This window comes from Spea bombifrons, chromosome 4 (assembly GCF_027358695.1).
Source record: "Spea bombifrons isolate aSpeBom1 chromosome 4, aSpeBom1.2.pri, whole genome shotgun sequence".
Lineage (NCBI taxonomy): Eukaryota > Metazoa > Chordata > Amphibia > Anura > Pelobatidae > Spea > Spea bombifrons.
In genome coordinates, this window is record NC_071090.1 from 21,283,743 (window position 1) to 21,308,548 (window position 24,806).

Consider the following 24,806-nt stretch of genomic DNA (forward strand, 5'->3'; position numbering starts at 1 on the left):
CAACCTGTAAGGATACGTTTGATGTAGTGGAAATGGGCAGAACATGCCTATAATTTTGGGTGACGTCACACATTCAGACCTTGTAGGAAAAGCTGGCCAAATTGTATGTATGTGGTGCAGACTAGATAGATGAGATCTCTTTATTATTATTTATTTACTTACCCCACTTTTATGTGTTGTAGATCAGTACATTTGTTCTATCACAATTAGCATTGCTCTCTCACAACAGAAGTCGTTCCATGATTGCCTCCCTAGAGTAGCTGTATGCAAAATGCTTTCTTTTACTCAGAGAAAAGTTATACGGTTAGTTCAAAGATGTTTTTGAGATACCTTTTCCAGGGCTAATGCTCATAGAATAAGACGAAGAGTTGCATAAACTTCAAAGACCTCTGAGGTCCCTTCTTTAGGTTGTGACCAAACGGTATAAAAAACTCAACTGAACGATCTTCTTTGGTAACACTATGGAAATAATATTTTTGGTGTAAAGCTATGTGATTATAAATACGACTTATTAATACGTTTTAAATTATGGTAATTTCCTTTCCAACTTTTTTTTTTCTTTCTACGATTTTGTTACAAGGCAAAATGCAAATATTTCATATAGCTATGGTTTCTACATGATTGTGGAAAGTGCAAGTGAAAATTAAAAATTGGTACCCTGTTTTTTTAAGTTTTAAAATAGTCCTGTGTGAATAATACAACAATATTTCTTGTAACCAATAACTTAATAAAGCCAAACTACAGATGAAATTCACATATCATTTCATTTTCTTTTTACAAAATACCACTTCTAGTGTTTTTGTGTTTGGCAAGTTATTACAAAAAAATGCATATATGGTTTTCATAAAATATAATTCAAGTACAATGATTTTATTTGTTTTGGGCACAAGTAATGACTTTATTGTCAAGGATCCACTGCTGTCTCAAATTAGGTGGTATGCAGTGTAACATATGTTACGTGAATAGCATGAAGAAAAAATGAATTTTACAATACAAATTTATTATGATCATTAGAAAAAAATGAGCTTTGATGTTCAAGTTGTCTTTTATGTTTTTCTTTAACATTCAGAATAATAACCAGTGTTTCCCTTAAGCCGTTTATATAACCTAGGCATTCATAGAATAATTACAAAAACGAACAAAGTAAAAATAAGCTTTCAATAACACACAAGCAATAAAACACAAAATAGCATACTAACCCATGTTGTAAAGCAAGATGTAACACAAACGGAAGAAATGTAAAGAACTGAAACTGTTACAACCTGCTCCATTTTCATTGTTTGTTTTGTATCCAGCAGGGCTTAGTGCATTTTGTTGGAGTAGAATATGATGTGGTTTATTTTTATTTTTTATAAAGCGGCTAGCAAAAAAAAGTAGACATTACACCTGTTTGTTTTTGTACATTAATATATTCCCATTGATGGTTTTACAAGGAATCTAATATAATAAATAGGATTTATTTTATTTATGGTAGTAGAAGCTGTATATTTGTATATTTTTATTTAGTGCTAATATGCATACTTTTCAGTGCAATCATACAATAAGTGCAGTAGTCATACAGGACTTTTGATGGTTAAAATAGCTATTAATATTTTTAGGAAAAGAGGTAGTTCTTTTTAATATTATAATATATTTATAGAGCCCACATCTTATACAGCACTTTACGTAGTACATAGAGTTTGACAAATTCAAACTTAAGCTCAGTCTATTATCTATTATAGTTTTTTTTTTACATCAATACCTGAAATACCATATGTTTGAAAATATTACTGTTACTTTCCTAGGGGTTGATTAACAGTCCACTAAAGAATAATATATATATAAAAATTTTCTAAACTTTTTAATTGGTGACTACATTCTTTAAACATTATGGAGGAGAATTTCTACTATTTTTGCAGGAGACAATCTCTTTGAGTCATTCATAATGGATTGCCAAAACATTATAATCTATAATCAGTGTTTAGTGACTTCATGTACTAAAAATAAAATTTTATGAGCAAATGTGCATATTCATACACAGAGAGTAGACTTTACTGTTTGACGGTTCACAATATAACAATGGGGAGGTACAATAATTTACGTCCTGTAATGAGTAAAAAATAAAGACCTTTTTGATACATTAAGGATACAACAGGTATGAATACATTAGGAATGGAGGCACATGCAACATAGAGCTTACAGTCTAAGTAGTATTACGTTTTTTTTAATGTGCTTGTATTCCTAGTTTGTTGCATAATATAGATTAAGAATGCATTCATATTCTTTTACATAGTAGTAGTACAGTTTGCTGAAACGAAGACCAGTGTTAGTGTAAGTCTCCACTTATTCCTTTTATCTATGTATTTTTCTATATTAGGCTATCAAGTTAAATATACTCATAAAAGTTTGAGGTTAAAAAGGCAGGATTTCTATAGCTCTTGATTAAATTTTATAGCACCGTTTGAAGAAATGGGTACATAAATCGGATGATTAAAAAAAAACTATTTAAAACGCAAAGCTTTTCATTAAAAATCATGTCAATATATATGGAAACCATTTATGCAATAAGCCTTTGGACGGCAGACTCGGCCATTTTGCAGGAAAAAAAAGGAATGCTGTTAGCTGGGCCTTCGTACTGCCGTTAAATCATAATTTATTTTCTGAAGCTGTACCTGTTCCAGACAAATTGGTTTCTAAATTGTAGTGTACCATATTTTTGCGTCCCTGGCATTGACAGGCCTCGAACCAGTGGTTGAAAACCTCACCCGCTGTTTATATTAAAATTCCCCAAGCAGGTCATTAGTATGATAGAGGCATAGAGGTTATCCCTGTAATGACAGGCAGTATTGTTAACAAAAGCTAAAAATATTAAATGCATTTCATCGGGATATATCCGCAGGCCTCAATGCATACTAGTCCGTAAAACAGATGCCCTTTCCTGTATGCCACTGTCGCTTCCAGTCTTTTTGAAGGTTGCCCTCTGGATTTCGTAATCTCATTTATCTAAACAAGGGAATCTAACTTATTTTCGTATTTTAATTTTTTTTGTCACGGGCCAATGTACTCGATTACGAGCTCTGTGAAACCAATAAACCTATACTGAAATATGGAAGATTGTTAACTTGGCAGGAACAATTTAACTCGGGCTGCAGAACGATTTGCAGCAGTGCATGAAAACCTTGCTGAGTTTCCCAAAACAGATGGTAGTGTTGGTGCGTACGGTTGAAAGCATATGGTGTTCAAATGTTAACAGCCTCTACAGTACAATATACCTTTAAGAAGAGGCTATTACCATTTCTTTTTTGGTTTTCAGCATGATCCCATGCTAAATCATCATGCTTTCTTCTTTTGTAATAACTTCTTAATATTCTACTGACAGGAACTTGTACGGAAAATGATGTTGTGACAGGCACGTAGAAATTGCTGCTAGAGTTTTGAGTGTTAGGCTGGTCCTTGACCAAACATCACTCCAATCATGAAGCCTCTATGTCAGCAGCTGCCTAAGTTTCCTGGAACCAAGATAAGCCCTTCTGGGTAGACAGGCAGACCTGTCAAGTGTGCTGTCTAATGGATGGTGGGATCTTACTGAATACCTCACACATTCAGGTTAATGGTAACTGCTTTTTTTTTGGTGAACTGTTGCTTTCATAAGCCCTGCATTTTACAGTTAATTTAAATAAACCAACGTATACATGCCGTGTGTACATAGCATGGGAGCAATCTTAGCTTCCTCTTTTCATGTTTTTTGTTTCTTCATTTTTTACATTACTAGTTCCATTTCGAGTCCACCTTCTTTAAAGTAATATTTTTTCAGCAAACACATGACTAGAGATATAAATGGTATTTATATAAGCAAAGTGGCATGTTGACCTATAGTGGTTTCAATCTTCTGTGACCAACGGAGTTGTGCTTATTTTCATCCTTTGTTATAATATTGCATGTAAGCTTTAGAAAAAAAGCAGGTTGGACACGTACACTATTCATTTGACTCTTAAAGCAGAAGTAACCAACAGGCAGGTCTCCAACTATGGAGACCCACCTTTTTCATGTTTTGGTGGGTTGTAGTTCCGTAACAGTTAAAACTGCTGGCTTCCTTCTGCGTTTGAGCTCCACAAAGGTGAGCACTTAAATGAAATGCAGAAAACAGAACAACTAGGTGGCACTGAAGATTATTAAACCTTATTTTATTTATACGCTAACAAGGCTGACCTTCCATTGTCCCTCAACAAGCATTGATGAGGTTTACAATAATATTATCCCTTAAACATGCTTCCTTCTTTTAATTATTTTAAGTATACCTCTAACCCTTTCTTGGCACTAAAGTTTCCACATATATCGAAAGCTAATTACCACACCTCCATCAAGTAGCCTGTCTTGTTTTCATACCCCTTACTAGCCTGGAGTTTACTAGTTCAGACAAAGAACAGCGTACAACAAAAAGTAGACAATGCAGAGAAATAAGTTATAATACCTTAAATTTCATTAAATGTTACTTGTTTGTGAGGTAAAGGACTGCCAACATTTTACCCTTCAAGGATCTTTATCAACAAAAAGACCAATTAGGACCAAAGACCTTCATAGGTCCTGTTTTTATCTAACAAACACAAAAGCAACATTTAATGATACTTAAGGTATTGTTTCTCTTAATTTTCTACTTTTTGTTGTATGCTGACATTTGACGGTATGGGGGTGCTAAGGTTTTGCTTTTGACCTTTTGCTTTTGACCTTTGATGAAGTCTTTTGCTACCAAGTCACTGAATGTCTAGAAACAATCAAAAGAAGGTATGAACAGGATGCATACAGAAACGTCATGACGTAGGTTAGGAGGGTGGACCATAAATGTTGAAAAGACAAAACAGCAGCACAGTAAAGCTGGGTAGTAGACATTGGGAATTATTGTGTATTATTTAAAAGGATATTCATTAAAAATTCTGAATACAGTGAATGATTTGTCATTCCAGTTTAAGTGCCTTTTGTTTGGGAAAAAACAAAGCTGCTTGGTGTCACACCTTACACAGTCTAACATGTTAGGCTATTCAGCAGGCGCAGAAGTCCCAGTGGTGCTGGAAAAATATTGCTTGTTTGCCGATAGAAGGACATCACTGTTTGCCGCACTGATATCTGTAATCAAGCAGGAATACTAAAATTTGCTCTATGTATGAAAGCAGCCATAATTGGCTGGTATGTTTAACCCTTTGAGTGTTGTGTGGGGAAGGTTTGAATATATATTTCATTGGGAGTTCAACTTGCATGCTTGAAAAAGGCAGGGGGGGGTGGTGGAAAATGAGACCAAAATAAATTTGCAGCATTGACTATGCACTGTGGTCAATTATGGGAAGTTTCCATTTTTCATTAATTTAATCACAGAAATACTAAAGGAAACCCAGGCACACAAAAAAACAGAAAAACAGAGACAAAAGAAACACATATAGTTTACATGCAATTAAGTACTTTGCATGATTATGCTCACTTAAAACTGTATGATTCATTGTCTTTTTTTACTTTTTGCTTGTTAAAAAGACGGCCGTTGTGGCTTTTTGTGCTTGTCTCTATATAAAAAGGGATTCTGTTGGAAATTCCAATGCCTCATATTGCCCTAGTAAAGAAGAATAGATATTAACATACATTATGAGTAGTTTAATGGGGTTTTTGTCCTTTACCTGATTAAAACAATGCTACACATCTGCTCCTTTATAGTCTGTTTCATGCTGGCACTCCCATTGATATTCTTGCTCAAGCCAACCCTGGAGCTGACTGGTGGTAGGTATACCGTGCAAACAAGTGTATAAGGTGACGCTCAGCTATTAAATACATATGGTGGCCTTATCAACGCTCCAACCGATGAAATTGTCTTCCTTATTGGATTGTTAGTTATATTATAGAGAAGACAACTTCTTCAGACTCTTCAGTTTCTGCCATTGTGTTCTGAACTGCATTCAATAGTGTCCCATTGGCAATTCTGTTGAAGGGTGGAAGGAGTATGCATCAAAATGGTATTATAGAACATCAACTCCCCAGCTAACATTTGTTGGCCACATACATTGAATTTTTATATGCATTTCAGTCTAAGGCGCTGCAATCTCTGTTCAGAAACTGCTGCTGCTAAATGCTATAGTGACAACAGAAAATTGAAGTTTATGGTCTAAATTGCAAAGGATGAACGAGAGCTTTAATTCAACCACAAAAGTTGAAATCTATAGAGTTAAGGGCCTTGATTCACTAGTAGCTTTCTACATACAGGCCACATACCACAGCACATAGGAGAGGACACTCGTCTGTATTCTGACGGTATAGCTTCAATCATTGCAAGATTCACCAAATTAACAAATGATACAACAATAAACAGAAACACCGTCTGGGACTAGAGAAGGGAAACTATTGTTTATCTGATCAGGTGGTTTGGATTAGTCATCATGCTGTTCTGCATTATGTTACTTTAAATCATTGTGTCCCAACAGGACATAAATTACAAAGATTGCTACAGTATGTTTCATCCAATATAGAATCAACAAATTGGAATATTTTTTTATGGGCACATCACAGCATTTTGGCAGAGTTCTGTGCTGCATTACATTTAACACGAGCTGCGTCTCATCTGTTATCCCTTAATGCAAACTATTATTTGCATATTCCCGATTGTAAAATCAAAACATCTTGGCCGAAACTTTTGTTACACGGAAAAAACAAGAGCACGCATGCCAGTGTTATCTGTGTTTGAATGTTTAGGAAAAGGTTTAGCGTTTTCTTTCCTGCTAAAATAAAACGTCATTTATTTATCAATTACAGATGTATTGCATGATTCTTTTTCATTTGTAAGTTAAGGTGGCTGAATGTTTTTACGTAAACAAAATTTGAGACCGACATACAGATGCAGAGATAGAGAAACCAAACATCCTACTCCTCCCAGTCGCAGCCCATTGATTCCTCTGCAGAGCAAGCATTTTAGTGATAAACCATTAGTTTAATAGTTTTTTCTAGATGTTTATTTTTTGATAAAACAAAAGCACAACTTAAATAAATGAGAGGGAGGCGAGCTGATGTGTGGCAATAACCGAGACCAAGCCAGACCAAGAACGTGGCTTGTCAAGCAGCTTGATGTGAATCTAAAACCTGACTCTGCCTAGCTCGAGAGGACAGAAAAAGAGCAAGCTAATTGTAAATGAGCTGAATTAAATGTGTAGATGACTAAACATTCAAGCCATTTGGTTAACACATTTTGTGAGTTATTACAGATAATCTTCATGATAGACTATGAAAGGTTTAATATTTCAAGAGCAACAGAGTCAACTTCTCATTATGAGAAGTTATTGATCTAAGCAGTTTCACCTAGGGCATCCTAACCATTTTTTGTCTTCCAGAAAAATTCACTCAGATTATAGGAGTGCTACATTTCTTACATGGCATGCATGTACCAAAAAACTGGCAAAACCCATGGATGTCAATATTATGATTTCTAATGCTCAACCGTATAACAAGGCTCCAGCGTTTTCAGAGATAAGGGTTGATGAGTGGAGATAGATGTTGCTTGAATTCTAACAGGAAAACCAATTGAAATGTTTGCCTTTGTGGTGCCTTGCTATAAACCTATTTTGCTGACTTTTAAGATAATTGCAACTCCACCAAAGACTAGAGGCATAAGACAATCATATATAAGAGATTTTGTGTGAATTTTTCTGTTTTTTTTTTCAAAACTTTTTCAAAAAAATTATGTGCAGTTTTGTAGTTAGTGCATTGTGGTTAAGTGCTCAGTTGATCTAATTAAGTACTTAGGCTCACATTAATAATGTGTTATTGAATAACACTGGATTGCTGGCTAAGACATGGTGTCGATAGAATAGGTTTAAATGGGATTATTTCACGGATGCATTACTTAATAAGACAATGTTGACCTAGAAGTGTTTTTCAAACACAATATCTATTACGGAGCATGGAATGGGTATTTGGCTGCAGAACTAAGGAAGTGTGAGACTAAAGATATTATCAGATTAGTTGAGAGACTTTGCAAGTTGCCTTAAGCTTTTTCAAGTTACTTGATATGAAGGGCAGCATGTAGTTTGTCACACCCAATCCCCTGAAGCAATGCTCGGAGCACTTTAAACACTACTTAGTTTGCCGAGTATAGATGGTGATAGCTGATTAGAAATGTGCAGCACTCACGTTTGCTACCAGACTTCCTTACAAAAATGCTTTTCTTTCACCCCTGCCTTGTATTTACAAATTGGTAATGACCGGGAGTTTAATCCCATAAATATACATAATAGTATCATTTTTTTCCTGTCTAGGTTAATGAAAAATATTCCTTCTTATGTACCAATTAGTAAATATCCTATGTATGCATGTGCATAAACATATAGATCCCATTAAATATTAAACCTTTAAATGGGTCATCCAAAAGAAACCATAAAGTGTTAAATCTCCTAATATTGTATGATGCATTTATACCTCGTAATTTTGTTTGGAAATTCTGTGGACATCATTCAACAGAATGTTTGATTTAATAACCGTTTATTACTTACAACTTTTTTCAGCTTCTCCAACCAATGTTACCACCGCATCCCAACATACATAACACCAATGAACCTAAACTTCTCCCACTTGAAGACATCACTCATGCAAAGTGAAGACAGTTATATGACTCCCTATAACTGGTTTGTCATCCTAAACACCACAGTAGATTGAGGAGGCAAGGGCAGTAACTGTAAAAATGTGAGGAGCATAATTCATTACAGCAAACAACACTGTGTTGTAAATGCCTCTCTCTGAAATGACCCCCCCAATGCTTACATGAAAGCACCCCCTATGACCTAACATGCATATCCAGTCTGACATAATGGAATGGAACACACATGGAATGTGTGGTTCTGTGGACAAATTGAACCTATACTGATGACCAATTAGCAATCTTAATCTTTATCATGCTATTTTGATTAATGTAATAATCTTAGATATGGCAGTACACACAAAAAAAGAATGTCTCTCTCCCAAATGTTATAGGAAAATGAATGAAACACGAATAAAATGCATTCTGTTGGCCATAGGGATACGGTGAAACCAAATGTAATGCAGTATCTATAATGAACTATAAAAACTGTGTAAATGTATACATTGATGGCAATTTTCAATAAAAAAAAGTTCAAAAGGGATATGCTTCCCCTAAAATGTCACCACTAAATGTCATTAAAAAATGCATTTGCTTTTTTTCAGATGTGCTCATTAACTTACTTAAACATGACATTACATTACTTTTAATTTTTACTTTATTATATATCTGTTCATTTATTTTACAATTCTTTGCCATTGGTCATTGACATTGAATGATACATGGTTTGTTCTTTTTGTAAATTTTTTTTATCTAGTACATTTTTCTTTAGATTGACATTTTTCTGTTACTGGTAAAAATTGTTGCTTTATTTGTAGTATGTATTGTTTCAAATCAGCGCTGGTTTTATATAGCTGATTGTTGAAGAAAAAAAAAAGAATGCTGGCCAAAATAATAGCATTGATGTAACATGTTTCATTGTTTACTTTCGTGTGACTTGGTGCAGTTAGAATGTATTGTGCCTCATTTTATTTTGAATTATGTTACATTGTGTTATTGATGAAGAGGGGTTAGGGGTTTTGTAATCCTAAGACCTAGACTGGATACCCGATGTAACATTGATCCCTTGCTTTGAGGTCTGTGTGGTATAGGATCTTATCGCTCTAAAAACAGTGACATTATTTCAAACATATATGTCCAACATTTAAGCTAAAGTAGTAATTATGGAGATTACCAAACAAATTGAAGTCGAGAAATCAGAACTTAAAATAATGAACTCCAACGTGTTGGGATAGCAATGACGATTAAGCATAAATGAAATAGTTGTGTGTCTACTTAAACGCCCAAAAGGTGGAAACAATAAAATATGTGGAGTCAGAAATAACAAGCTTAACATGGAAAATATAGGATGAGGGCTTAGAAAACATAATGGAATCTTGGAACGCCTGAACAACAAGGACTTTTATAGTACATCATAAATACATAAACATTTAGGTGTAATTGGTCCCCCCTTAGCAGCCATAACAGCTTCCACACTTCTGGGAAGGCTTTCCACAAGATTTTACAGTTTACTTTTGTGAGGTTGCATGCATGTTGGATGAGAAGGCCTGGCTCGCAATCTCGGTTACAGTTCATCCCAAAGGTGTGCAGTAGGGGTGCAGGCCAGTCGAGTTCTTTCACAGCAAACTTATCCAACCATGTCTTTATAGAACTTGCTTTGTGAACGTTGGAATAGAAAAGAGCATTCGCAAAACTTTTTCCACAAAAGTTGGAAGCATAGCATTGTCCAAAATGTCTTGATATGCTGAAGCATTAAGATTTCCCTTCACTGGAAGTAAGGGGCCTAGCCCAACCCCTGAAAAACAGCCCCATACCATTATCCCTGCTCCACCAAACTTTACAGTTGGCACAATGCTCTCAGACAGGTAAACATTCTCCTGGAATCTAGCCCATCAGACTGTCAAACAGAAGCCTGATTCGTCACTCCACAGAACACATTTCAATGCTCCAGAATCCAGTGGTGGAGTGCTTTACAGCAGTAGATCCAACTCTTGGCATTGTACTTGGTAATGTGATGTTTGCATGCAGGTGCTCTGCCACGAAAATCCATTTGCATTGGCGAGTTTTAAGCACTGTGTGCTGAGGCGCTTTGACTTTACGTGGGCTACTGCTGTTCCTACACGCTTCAACTTTCCAATAATACCACTTTCAGTCAACTTTCAGGGAAGAAATTTCATGAACTGACTTATTGCAAAGGTGCCATCCTATCACAGTCCTATGCTTGAATTCACAGAGCTCTTCAGAATGATTTTACATTGTGGCAATAAGTCTAATTAAAACACTGAAGCTACATTTTTGTCATATACTGTATGTGAAATAGAAAATCAGGCATTATACATCACAGTCGTTGAAGCAGGAAAGAACATTTTAGATGTAGCAATTGTTTAGATTTTTGTTTATTTGTCAGGACTCAGAAACAATTCCAAAAACTCTGAAACCTCTTCCAATGTACATCTGTTTTCCTCAACTACCAAATTTGGTTTAGTCCATTTTGCCTCTAGATGAAAACTGTATTTTATGATTTGTCAAGTCCTTTGGACTTTGGGTGTGACAGTTGACCCGGAAGGACTCTTCCAGTGTCAATAAGTTTCTGTAAGGATCTACAGCCAAGGTGTAAAACTCTAGGACTTTTCTCTACCTTGTACCAGCTTTACAGTGAATTATCTTGCTATATTCACGGCTTTGTGGTGTTTTAATGATTCCTGCAGCACAGTCAAAAAGTAGTCCTTTAAAATATCAAGTATTCATGCTCAAGTGGTTTGAAGATTTTTTAATTGAAAAAACACATCGACTGAAGCACATTTTGCTGTTTTTCTAAACTGAAACAATTGGATGTAGAAGCAGTTTGGTTTATGACACAAAGCTTACGTTACTGTTAAGCCTGGAGGTCATCATTATAATATTATCAAATAGTCAGTGTGAGTCTTTTATAGGAATAAGATGGCCACTAACAGATGTTCCACAATTGCCGGTTAAATAATTTTTCATCCGCAAAACTTTGTTTCTTCAGACATTAAAATAACTTTCTTTGCCCGTAAGCCCCTGAAACGCTATAAAAAATAAAGTGGTATACCGCAGGATGACCTAACTAAACACACAATTACCGGCAGCTGTACATATCTCCCAGCTTTCATTTTCTGTCTGGTTAGCCTGGGCAAGCATGGTAAAATGTTTACCATATCATAGTCTAGGAAGTGGCATTAAGAAGGGTAATACTAAATTTACATTTGTTTGGAAACTGTATTTGGAGAGCACATGGGTCAACTTCCACAATATCAGGGATAAAAAAGTGCATAGAATCTAAGTATATAAGTATTTTTTTATATTGGGCAGTCTGTAACAGTTGCATAAAAGAAATGAGCGGATATAGGGCGCAACATCAGCAACAGAGATCACCAAGAGTATGTGTCCATCCAAAAATATCAAACTTTATTGATTCACAAGAACGTCTTACATGTTTCGTCTGCACTAGACTTAATCAGAGACCATTAGGTCACAAGAACTTCATAAAAAAATGAGAAAAACATCTCACATGTTTTGTCCAGACTGGACTTAATAATAGACTATGCATCTGATAGACAGAGGGCAAATCCTTTGGGGCTGTACCGGGGCTTACAACAAGCGCATAAGAAGCCCTTATCGTTTGGTTGCCCCTTTGTATCTACAGTCTGTAACAGTCTATGTTTTGTGTGAGGATGTCATGTGAAGATATTTTTCAAAATGAATACTGATTTAGGTCATGTGGACTAGGGTGACCACATACCCTGGATTGCCTGGGACAGTCCCGCAATGGGACCGGGTCCTGGGTTGCCTCAATTCAGGACAATCCATTGTCCCGGACTTAGAATGAAGGAGGTCTCAACCAGGAGATTGGCTGAGAGTTCAGAAGCTTCTCCTGGTAGGCTGGGTCCCTCATTCACACCAAGCTCAGTGTAAGCTACAGCTATAGCACCAGGGATGTGTTTATGTGACTGTATTTGTCTGTTTGTGTGTCTGTGGAATGTCTGATAATAGAGGGGTTAATTCTCTGAATCTGCTCATGTCTGGTAATGATTGCATGTATATTTTATTATAAATATATTATTAAATCTGAAATCAACATGGTTCCCATTAGACTTGTGCATTCGTCTTCGGGCGAACATGAAAACGAACACGAAGAGAAGACAGCGGCGGTAAAACGTAGGCGAAGACGAAGACACACACCACGAAGATCTTCGTGATCGTCTTCGTCTTAGTCTACCACTCTCCCCGGTCCCTTCCCCTTCTAACTTACCTTGGCATCGCGGCAGTTCACGGAAGTGAAAATACGCAGGTTCACTGTCACGGGTTACAAGGCAGTGCGAATAAGCCTATTGGTCGCCTACAGGGACCTCCTCTGGCATCAACCAATTGGTTGATGCCAGAGGAAGACCCTGCAGGTGACCAATAGGCACACTTGCACGGCCTTTGTAACCCCTGACAGAAGACCGTGCAAGCGACCAATAGGCTCACTTGCACGGCCCCTTAACCCCTTAAGGTGCAACAAGTGCACCAGGAGCCTAAAAGTCTGTACGAGCGACCAACAGAGCTCGTACAGACTTTTAAAACCCTAATGCAGCAACTTAACCGGCAGATCCCACTGGTCTCCCTGTTCTATCAGTTAATAAATGATAGAACAGGGAGACCAATGGTATCTGCCGGACAAGTTACGGCACCAGGAGTTTAACAGTCTGTACGAGCAACCCTATTGGTCGCCAGCAGGGGGCTCGTCTGCCATCAACCAATAGAGTTGCTCATACGGACATTTAAACTCCTGGCGCCAGAGCTGCTGCGGTACTTTTGGAGTATACATGGTGAAGTAGTTTCCCCATTAAGACCATAGAGGAAACAACTCTGGAGCATTCAATAGGTTGGTATGCTAAGACCAATTTCAGCCATTTTGCTGATTTTTATAGTAAAAAAAATAGGCCTTGTTGACCATGCTCTTGTTGCTGGCTGTCGAGTAAGTTCACTAGGAGCGTTAGAAATGTAGGTTCTAGTTGCCTTAAATGAATAATGTTTTAGAAATATGGTTGCAGGTAACATCTAGTCACCATGTGTAGCTAGAACCATGTGAGTAAAGTGATACTGTCATGGCATGTCAGCTCTTGAAGTTAGGCGTTCTGCTTCCAGTATTTCCAAGATGCAAAAAAACTTAATTATGTTATGTTACCAATTTGCAATGCACAATGATTTCATATTCTGGTCATTAAGGTCCTAATAGCAATGCATTCTGAATTCCTGGAGAATAAACTAAAAGCTGAACTAAAATATTGCTCAAATTAAAAAAAAACAAAAAAAAAAACCTGTATATAATTATGCCCCAACATTTGAAAAAACTACACCATTTGAAAACAAATTGTAAGCAAAATAAAACCTTCTTTTAATTAAGTTGTGTGCATTCAATGTCCTCAATCTACAGATTAAAGTATTGGCTCTTGAATGAGAGCAAAGTCAAAACTTCAGATATAAAAGCAGATTGCATGTATTGAGATCTTGCATTTTTTGAGCTGTAGAAAATAATATTGCACCCTCTGGTGCTTGTTAATGCATGAGCACATGTAGCCTACCTGATAATGTATTATATTCATATAAAAAAATGGTACCGGAATTAGGAAACTGTTTTAAGGCCACCAGGTTTCATCTTGAAAGCAATTCTGCAATGCTATGTAGTTGTGTTCATTTGTAATACAAATCCTTCATTTATGCACGGTAAGACGGTAGAGGTTGCAAGAAAGGCAGGATTTGGTGTGTAGATACTCATTGTCACCCTCCAGTGGTAAAGTGTAATGTAGGAATGTTACCGAAAATTGCTAAGAACCACCCTTCAGATTTAGAGCTAAAGGTTTGAGTTTGTGTTTTCAGCTTCTGATTAGTCTAGCCATGCGACATTGATGCTGAAAACACACAACCATGCATTTTCATTTATATTTCGTTGATTCCAAAAGTTAGACGATCTCCTATGGGTCAGCAGGGGATTCTGTTCCCATAGAAAAGGCCTTGTGTATTAAAACAGGGCTTTATTTCTCATCTTTAAAAAACCTTCACAATTGCTGAGGATATTGTACCACAAACAAACATGATCTGGTTAAACCTTGAGCTGATGCTGTGTGACATAAACGTGTTTGACAATAATATTGCTTTGGAAAACTGTTTGATAATTTTCATTATTGCTAATTAAAGTTGAAGAAGCACAGACGTCTGCCAAAATTAACATAGGTTGTGCAGCCGGAAACTCAAAATTACTTTAATTGATCGCAAGATAGTTTCCGTGATCACCGTTTAGAACAAATTAGTGATCACGTTTCAAGACTCATAGAAATACCCGAGCCGTTGAGGAATAGAAACAAGATTACATAGTGTAACATAAATATAATTAGCTTTTATCACCAATTTTATCATGTCAACTAAGAAGGTTACAGACCTTTAAATATACTAGGAAGGTCAGAAACAATACTTTCCAATTAATTTAATGACAGGGGAAGTATTTAGGATTCTAATAGAGATTGCACTGAAGAAATTACTTCCAAGTCTTGTTTTTTATATACCGTATATATTTTTTGGGGTTGAAAAATATACGTCAATTTATTTTTTCCTAAAAATACTTTTCATCCAATTTTCAGTAGTCGACTGTTCAAGTTTGTGACACCTATAGTATGATGGTCACATTCCTGTCATCATTTTGAAAATTCACGTATATTTTTATTAAGCAGAAACAGATATAAACTTAGGGATGGTCATTAGCAAAGTGTGGAAACATACTTTTAAACACATTATCAGTGTCATTGGCTTTAGGAAAGATCCTGTTACTTTTAAAACACCTTCTATAATAGTGCATATTACAGTATTATTTTCCTTAGGAAACTATAGCCTGTAATCCAAATAAAAATGTGTTAAAGGTAAAGGGCCGAAAACATGGGTAATGATCAACTTGTTCTGTAACTGGAAAGTTGTGTTTATGACCACATAGACCTGTAACTATATACTATTTGCAATGTGTAGAATATATTTAGGGTGAATATAAGAGAAGAATGGGGTCTGCCTAGACAATTATAGCAAAAAAAAATTTAGCAAAACATCTTTTTTTTTTCTGTTGTCATGCTTTTAAACAAATCTGTAAAATTGTGTTATTAACCAAATCTGAGTAAAAACAATCATCAAAATGAAATTTGGCAAGATTTATAAATCATCAAACTAAATGTTAATTTCCAGTTTAGCGCCAGAACCCCTAGAGAGCCGTCTTTATGGTTTCTATAGTTCATCATCTTTTAATATTTTTTTAAAATTAATAAAAAAAAAAGTTATAAGAATGATGGAGCTCCGTTTAATAAAGTGCACATATGACATATTGTCTCCTGATTTCGCCACAAATTCCTAAATTATTTACAGATATGTAAAATAAATGGAATTGGTCATTTATGAAGAGGCGGATCAATTTGTGATGAGAAATATAATATTCCATGCACAGAAAGACAGGTTATACCAGTTGCCATTATATTTGTTATTTGTGTTGTACAGCAGCTGATTTTAATTTACTATTTATTTTTACATATATGTTTTTTCTTCCTCGGGGTTTTGTACAGTTTGTTTTATTACTATATACTGGGTACCCAGAAATATATTATTATTTAATTTTATTATTGGGTCTCTGTCAGTCTTCATTTTGAGAGTTGAGATCCTTTTAAAATCATAATTGATTAGGCCCATAATATGCTGCATTGCATGATGTTCTCTATACCTTGTCTTAGTGTGGCATGTTTATTAAGCAAAGGTTATTTCCGCATTTGATATTACTGTACTTTTACAGGCAAAAAACGTTCAATCTTCAGCAAGGAACTTGTTAAAAAATGTTGCTATATCTTAAAAATAGTTGCTAGGTTTTTTTGCTCTCATGCAATGGAAAACATCTGTGCGGCTGTACAGTAATCGGCGAATGTTCCACCTGTTATAATAAATTCCCCATGGCATAAAAAGGGTTAAAATTGCATATTTAGATACAAGAACAAACTTCTTTTAACATAATAATAGAATTTCCCTGAGGCGTTCCAATAGGTACTAGTGGAGGTAACAGAACAAATCGGGATGCCAGATGCCTTGACTAAAATGCTGGACAACAAAACTGTAAAAAGCAATGTTAATGCAGTAATTTCTTTTTTTTTTTGTTACGAAATGCCTGATTATCTGATTTTATAGAAATGTAACCTTTTTTCCAGTTTAACATAGGGTCTAGACACTGAATGCTCGGCAACCATTGGTAAAGGTTTAATATGGGCAGGGTCAGTACACAACACAAGTAGGCCATAATAATACATTAATATTGTATATCCTTCTGCATCATAAACTATGATGGTATCCACTTTAAAACAAACAAAAAAAAAAGTATAGTCCGTATTTTAAATAATTATTGTAGCCGTTGTTAAAATCATGCTTTCGCTTTCAATTTTGCTTTGGACGCCAATGTTTACTTGTGCAATAAAAGTGAAATGAAACCAAAAGAAAGCTCTGTGATCCATCTTTTTTAAAATATCCTAATTCGATGAGTTTTTAGTGAATGAAGATCTTGTTTTCCCAAGTGAGCTGTGGATCGGTTTTGTTTCAGAGAGGGAAACATGTTAATTGCTGACATAAATGACAAACTTCATTGAAATCAATTGGACAAATCTCCCCTTCCCTACGCTGGCAAATTGCTTCGTGCTCAAAGTGTTTGGGAGTTTTCTGCACGCATAGGCATGAAACCATTATCTGCCATTATATATTATTTGCGTGCGGTGAGCATGTGGGAAAAGGCTGATTTTCAATAAAGATGTAATTAAATGACTGTTGAGTAGCTATAAAGATGTAAATAAACAGGTAATGCAACAACTATACTCCCTGATTTGACTCGAGGATTTTTTTTTCACATTACTTATAGATGTTTGAATGCCAGTCTTCATTTTCTGCAAATGTAGGTAATATTAATGTTAGATTGCAGTGCTGTTACATTGCTTATTAATGAATCCAAACTTAGAAATATTTGTATTATCATTAAATAAATACATGGTCAGGCTGACTTGGTTATTAACCCCTTAAGGACAATGGGCGGTCAAACAATGCATTTTGAGCCCGTACATGTATGGGCTTTGTCATTAAGGGGTTAATGTTTGGGATACATTTAAGTTTTATCATTTACATTGTTTTATGATGATGGGGTTAAACATGACGCCTCTCCACTGACCGTTTATTCCACTGGTGTCCGTTACTTATAGCACAATTTACATGTGACGACATTTTACATGACGTCAGACAAATCCCGTACATTTTTATTTATAAATTGGAAAAAATGTAAGGCTCCCTGGCTTTTTTTCATTGTCTTATAGAGTAACTCTTTTTTTTTGTGTATGTGGCATATTTATATTGTAAATATGGTACCTAGCCATGTGTGCTAAGTAGGTTTTTGTTACTTGAAGCAGAAGAACAGGAAACTAGATAAAGCCTTGCATTAGTGTTTTCCCAGTATGATTTATATTCAGTAAATCCAGTGTTTGCTACAGTTGTGTGTTGCCTTTTTTTAGCATGAGATGATGTCAGCAGCATATGCAAAGCCAATTTATTTTTGCCAATAAAGACACGAGTAGTTTTTTCTTTTGCAACGATATATGACGTAGTTAAAGGTGTAAGCCACCATTTGTGGCATAAATATGTGTTGTATGCTGCCTCCCATGTGACTAAATTCGTGCTAGGTTCCAATATCCAGGAGGCTTCCATGTTGCAATAACTAGCTTCACAAATAGCAAGGGATCATGGGTAGGTGAATATTGGCGTGAAACATAGAAATTAATTATTAGGTTAATATTTTTGAGACTTTGTGACAAAAGTATATATAAATAACCACAAACGATATGAAATTACGGTGAGAGTTTCCCTTTGATAAAGTTACCCTATAGTTTAGGTTTTTTTCTAATCATCCAATGATCCTCGATTGATTAGTAACATCATTTGTACCCAAAATCTCATAAAATATCCAATGATCTAAAAGTCTGTATGTGACGATATTAAGTAAAGCTGAAAAAAAAAGCTAGATTACGGAGGTTACAACATCTAAGAAGTTATTCAGTGCTGCTTTTATTATATTGAATTAAAAAAGTCCATTGTATCCTAGCATGTATCCTATTTTTTTTTCCGTTTAGGTGGCACAAACATTTTTACTCCAAATTAGGGAAATAGTATGCCAAGATTTACATAATGTTCTCTGTATAAAGAGAAAACTTGACCCAGATATTTTTTTGCTTTCTTGAATGTCCGACAAATCCCTTTTGACTGTAATGAAAAAAAAGCGTATCAGTTGTAGAAGACAAACAGTCAAAAACATTAACAGAGTCTCAATGTAAGACTAACGTCTGTACTGTTTTCGTTTTCTTTTCCTAAAGGCCTTTGGATTTATGACTCGTGTGGCCCTGCAAGCAGAGAAAATGAATCACCACCCAGAATGGTTTAATGTATACAACAAGGTAATTCATTACTTTTATATTCCATCACCTGAGCTAAAACCACGATAGGATTTTTTTTTCAAAATATCACTTTACTGGGTTTTGTTAGCCAAATGGGAATAAGGCTTCCTGTTAAGCACTTCACTGCTGAGACCTGAGAAGTCCCATGCTGCCAGTCTCCAAGGTTATGACATAAGAATATTTGTCAAGTGTCAGAATGTATTTATTGCTCATACCCTATCACTGTATTCAATGGCGTATCTCTGCTTGTTGTCAGCATCCAAAAGTTTGGCTTAATCTCTCTAACGCTCATATGACCAAAACCCTGTTGATACATAATAAACTTCTTTTGTTCTTTATTGTGGTAAATTTATTGTAAAGTCAACTTTATGAAAATATTAGAGATTACATCACTTGTCCAGAAATATACAAAATAATACATCATAGAAAAACACTTTAGCCTGCTAATAAATTTGAGTATGGGCCACTGGTGAATGCCTATGTCTCCTGTCAGCCATGGATCTCACGTTGTGTATATATGGATGTGTGAATATAATATTTCAGTTGAGGAAATCATATTTTAATTTAATACTGGTATACTGACAGCACAGAGTATAAAAATTAGTGTCTGTACCTACTAATGCATACTATAGAAGTGCAAAGACAAAGCGTATCAGCAATTAGGTCACCAAACACATATGAAATCTATATAAAATACATTTTAAAATGCTAACTGGAAATGTATATTGGTAACTAGGTAAGTGATGGATGTCAACCCCCTCTATCTCTTTGCTGAAGCCCTCCTCTTACAATGGGCACTCAAAAACTGAATACTTAAAACAAAACTTCTCTAGCAATCTAAGAAAGGAAAAACCTATTTTCGTTCACAGTTCATGGTAGAATTGAATTATCTAATCTAAACACTTTTTAGCAATTTTTCTTTTTATTCACCTACATTTACCTTCATTGTACCCAATCAATGTACCCCATTATTTCCAGACAGAATTAAAGCTTGGCATGTACCTAGACACATGGATCTCCGGTTCTTCATTCTAAAGATTGCTTTTCACTAACCGTAACCCAAAAATAAAATTAACTAATCACATATTCGAAAATATCATGAACTAGGAGGCTTACAGCCAAAGAAAAATTCATTTGAAGAAATTGAACAATTTTAAAAGATAATCATCAGGGGTGTGGACATCTTTTTTTAAAAAAACTTCTTGTCTAAGGGACTAAAATGGTAGCCCAATCTGCTTGTCCTTCATGACAATCTATTTGTCCTGATACAACAATTAATTTTAATCAAAACTGAATTACCGTATTTGCTCGATCATAAGACGAGGTTTTTTTCAGAGCAAATGCTCTGAAAAATACCCCTCGTCTTCTAATCGGGGTCGTCTTCTAATCAGACCTCAAATAGAGGTCTGATTAGGAGACTGAGATCCAGATCCCCCGCACCGCTGCAGGGGACCTGGATCCTCCTGTCTCACCCGACCCCCCCCCATCATACACACACTTACCGGTGCTTCCTGCTGTGTTGCCGGGGCAGCGGGTTGACGTCTACGCGATGCGCGTAGACAACGTCCGCTGCAGCCGGAAGGAGGTGTGGCTAGCAGCGGGGGTTGTCTGCGTCCGTCGCATAGACCTTCCCCGACTGTCAGAGATCAGAGAGCTGATCTCTGACAGCCGGGGAAAGTATACGCGACGGACGCATACAAACCCCCGCTGCTAGCCACACCTCCTTCCGGCTGCTGCAGAAGGCGACGTCAACCCGCTGCCCCGGCTGGAAGCACCGGTAAGAGAGGGGGGAGAGCGGGGGAAGGGGGGTGAGAGAGAGGGAGAGAGAGAGGGAAGGAGAGAGAGAGAGAGGGAGGGAGGGAGGGGGAGAGAGAGAGTGTGTGTGTGTGTGTATGTGTTAGTTAAATGGGGGTATAGGGTGTGTGTGTTAAATGGGGGCATAGGGCATTTCTGGAGTGGCGTTAAGGGGGCATTTAATTGAGCACTCTGCCTCCTGAAATGCCTTATACCTCCCTATATGCCACTCTGCCCCATAATATGACTTTTAACCCCCTAAATGGCAGAGTGGCATATAGGGGTATAAGGCATTTCTGGAGGCAGAGTGCTCTATACAATGCCTTTTAACTCCCTTAATGCCACTCTGCCTCCTGAAATGCCTTATACCTCCCTATATGCCACTCTGCCCCATAATATGCATTTTAACCCCCTAAATGCCAGAATGGGATATAGGGGTATAAGGCATTTATACCCCCTAGAAATAAAAACAAAAAAAATATTTTTCTCAATCATAGCTTTTATTAAAAAAAATAGTTTACATGAATTAACATTTACTGGTAAAACTTTTTTCCTTTGGGGTCGTCTTATATTCAGGCTTTTTCTTTTTTTCCTAAGTTAATATTCAGATTTTGGGGGGTCGTCTTATAATCAGGGTCGTCTTATAATCGAGCAAATACGGTAAATAAATTCAATAAGGCATAGAATAAATTTCAAGTTCAATCTTTCACACATACCCACTTCAAGTTCTAAAGTTGATCCAAAAGAAGGCAAAAAACCCTACTTGGGGCAATTATGCCACAACAGGGGAAAAATACTACTGTCCTTTTAACAGTTGTAGCCCGTTTATGTTATGCTTAACCGGAAAAGCATGCAGACCTTTCTTAAAAATATCCACAGAGTTGGATAATACAACTGTGAAGAACCCTTTCCTATGCTGATGCTGAAATCTCCTTTCCTCAAGTCTTTTCCCGGGACTACTTCCTTCTCCAAGCTTTGACGCACGCAGACAGAAACAAACAGGGCTGCGTGAGGGCTTGGACATCATGCCGAATATGAAATGACATCATATCCAGTGCTGCCACAACACAGTGTGGGGGAAGAGGCTTCAGTGGCGACCTGCCACTAATTGGAGGATATTAGTGCTGACTGATTTTCATAATTGATTAGTTGGCCAATATGCAAATTATTTCTTTACTTTCTCTAATCACCTTCTTATTTTACTATGACATAATAATAAAAACCATATTTTAGGTACAAGAACCTAAACACAATATTTCTCAAACTAGATTTTAATACCTCAAAGTTTTACTAAATATTAATTCACATGTGACTAGCTCCGCCATAGAAATCCTCCTTGCCCTGAATGCTCGATTGCTCAAGGGATTAACCCTTCATATTTTTCCCCAAGCACTAGCTGAGACTTAGTGTGGGGGTAAAACAGAAGACAGCACAGATATTTAAACACAAAACATGATAGGATTAGGGGTATAATCCCATCAACTACCAATCCTTGTGGGAAGGGATCAAAAAGATCCGGCCCTCCTACAGGCCTTATTGCTGGGGAGGGAAGATTTCCCTTGTGGAGTGTGTCCCCTGAAGAAAACGTAGAAGGGGACCTGGTGTCCACCGCAGCCTTATTGCACGCTTGGCACTAGTCACTTTTTATTTTTTTCCGACCTGGGGGCTGCAATAAAATGTAAAAAATTGCATTATGCAAATTAATTACAAAATAGGGATGAGAAATGCTTTTGTCATGCATTATGAAGTGAAATATTTAGTAAAGATCAACCAGCTAATAGGCCAGATGCAGAACGTATGTACACTACTGATCAGTTCAAATGAACCGAGCCTATTTTTAACTCTTAATCTGTTTGCAATTGCTAAGCATGTTCAGGGATGAAAACTTCCAGTTCTCCATTTAATACAATAGGTTGAATTTAAGGGAAACATCTTGACTAATTCTCCTGAGGGTCCATAGCAAGCCGTTGGTGATTGGTCATGCGTTGTTTGCTCATGCACAACAAATGTTTAGGAAATAGAACAGAAACCTTAATTGATAGTAATGTAGATTTACAACACAAACCTGTGCAGATATATAAACAATGTTTACTTACATTACTGATTTTGCATTGATTTAAATTTTGTCTTTTTACAGGTTCAGATAACCTTGACAACACACGATCGTAGAAGCCTGACTACAAAGGACGTGAAGCTTGCCCAGTTTATTGAGAAAGCTGCAGCATCCTAAGAAATGAATTAAAACACGTTTGAAGCTTTGTGTCTTTGTTTTTTTAATCCTTTTCCTTTGTGATTCTGGTGGGGGAATCGGGAGGCTAGGCCTGGTTACCTGCTGGCTTCCTATGATGTGGGCACAGGGAGGCTAGGCAGGGTATATGTATTTCTTACAGCTATTCCTAGATACAAATAAGGTGTTATAAGCCTTTTGTCCTCTATTCTTACCTATTTTAATTGTGTATGTATCTGCATGGTGGACCACTGAGAAGATGCCTAAATGCCATTCTGCTTGTTAAGAGATTAGAGTTTGTTGGACAGTGGTTTTGAGCAGCTCTTAATAGCTTATCTCTTGAATAACCACTTGACTCATGCCTCAGTCTTTGCTTGTCCCACTGCAGAGGGTAAGATCGCCATCATCAGATTATTTCCATCCTTAAGGAAAGTATGCGTTGGCCCTTTTGGGCCCCATCAATGGGCTGTGGTGGGTATTTGCTCTGGTTATATCTGATCTTGACCCTGGATGATAGACACTGGATCAAAGGGTGATTACAACTGTTGCATATAGCCAATTCTTAATACAAATGTTTATGTAATTACTACAGAAAAAAATAATAATATTAAGCATTAATATATCCAGTCTGAAATATCAGACTATAAATTCAGCTGATTAGAATCTTTTGCTTTTGGAAAACTTTGTAGTTCTACAGCTGAAACATGCATCTTTCTGTAAATTTCCCCAAGCCTTGGCAAAGTTCTAAATGACAAAACAAAACTGGGATACAGAAGAAGTGCAACCAAGTTTTCTGTAGTAATTATTCCACTCCAAATCATTGCATTTCAAAAGTAAATAAAAGATTTAAAACTGGGGTTTGGTTGATGCTTATTTTGGCAAGCAACTGGTGTTAAAGTGTCTCTGACAAGGAACTGTGTAATACTAAATGTTTTTAATGGTAACCAGGGGTGTTGCTAGGTCTCCAAAAGATAAAGCAGTTAACATGCTTGGGTGGGCATATAAATGATATATATGATGCCAATGAGCAATAGGTATACATAAAATACATCAATGATTTATATGATTATGCCAATGCCCAATATATAATATATATTATAAATAATGTATAAGTATATAAAGTAAGAAATGAGCAAAAATTTATATGATGCCATCGAGCAGTAACTTTACATGCATGGCTTTATACCAATAGAAATATCTAAATGATGTATATGATGACAAAGATGAGTAAATGCATAAACATTTTTATATGATGTCAGTAAATGCATACATGGAGTGCTCTTTGCATCCTTTAAATTATGTGCAAGTCCCTCGAGGTTTAGCATACAATACGTTTAATGTAGACCGTGGGGTCCATTGGGTAACTCTCAGGACACTTAGATTAAGGCTCATTTACTACAAGATATCCCTTGTTCAGTCTCTGAAGTAGAATTCAGCCATGGTCTGAGACAGTGAGTGACCTTGGTAAGAATACAGATGGAAAAGTGATCACATAATACAGTTCTTTGGTTAACTCCTGTCCTTGGCAAATAGAGAAGCTTGAATTTCAAAGTAACTTAGTTATATTAGAAATAGTTGTTGTGCATATATTAGCTGTAATAGGTATAATGGGACTACCACACACATTCTATTTAAGCCAGACACTTCTTGCAAACTATACCTTGCATCATTTTACTAAACTGGGTCTAGGATTTAAATGACA

General features: G+C 36.3%; 1 protein-coding gene across 1 annotated transcript in view; it reads left to right on the forward strand.

Annotated features, from left to right (window-relative positions):
• The window catches only part of PCBD2 (pterin-4 alpha-carbinolamine dehydratase 2), a 43,258-nt gene extending 20,123 nt beyond the window's left edge, over positions 1-23,135 (forward strand). The window contains exons 3-4 of the mRNA XM_053463516.1: positions 19,003-19,083; positions 23,015-23,135. Coding sequence (XP_053319491.1) covers positions 19,003-19,083; positions 23,015-23,107 — 174 coding nt within the window. The 3' untranslated portion in view covers positions 23,108-23,135. The remainder of the gene's footprint in view (positions 1-19,002; positions 19,084-23,014) is intronic.
• The last annotated feature ends 1,671 nt before the right edge of the window (positions 23,136-24,806 follow it).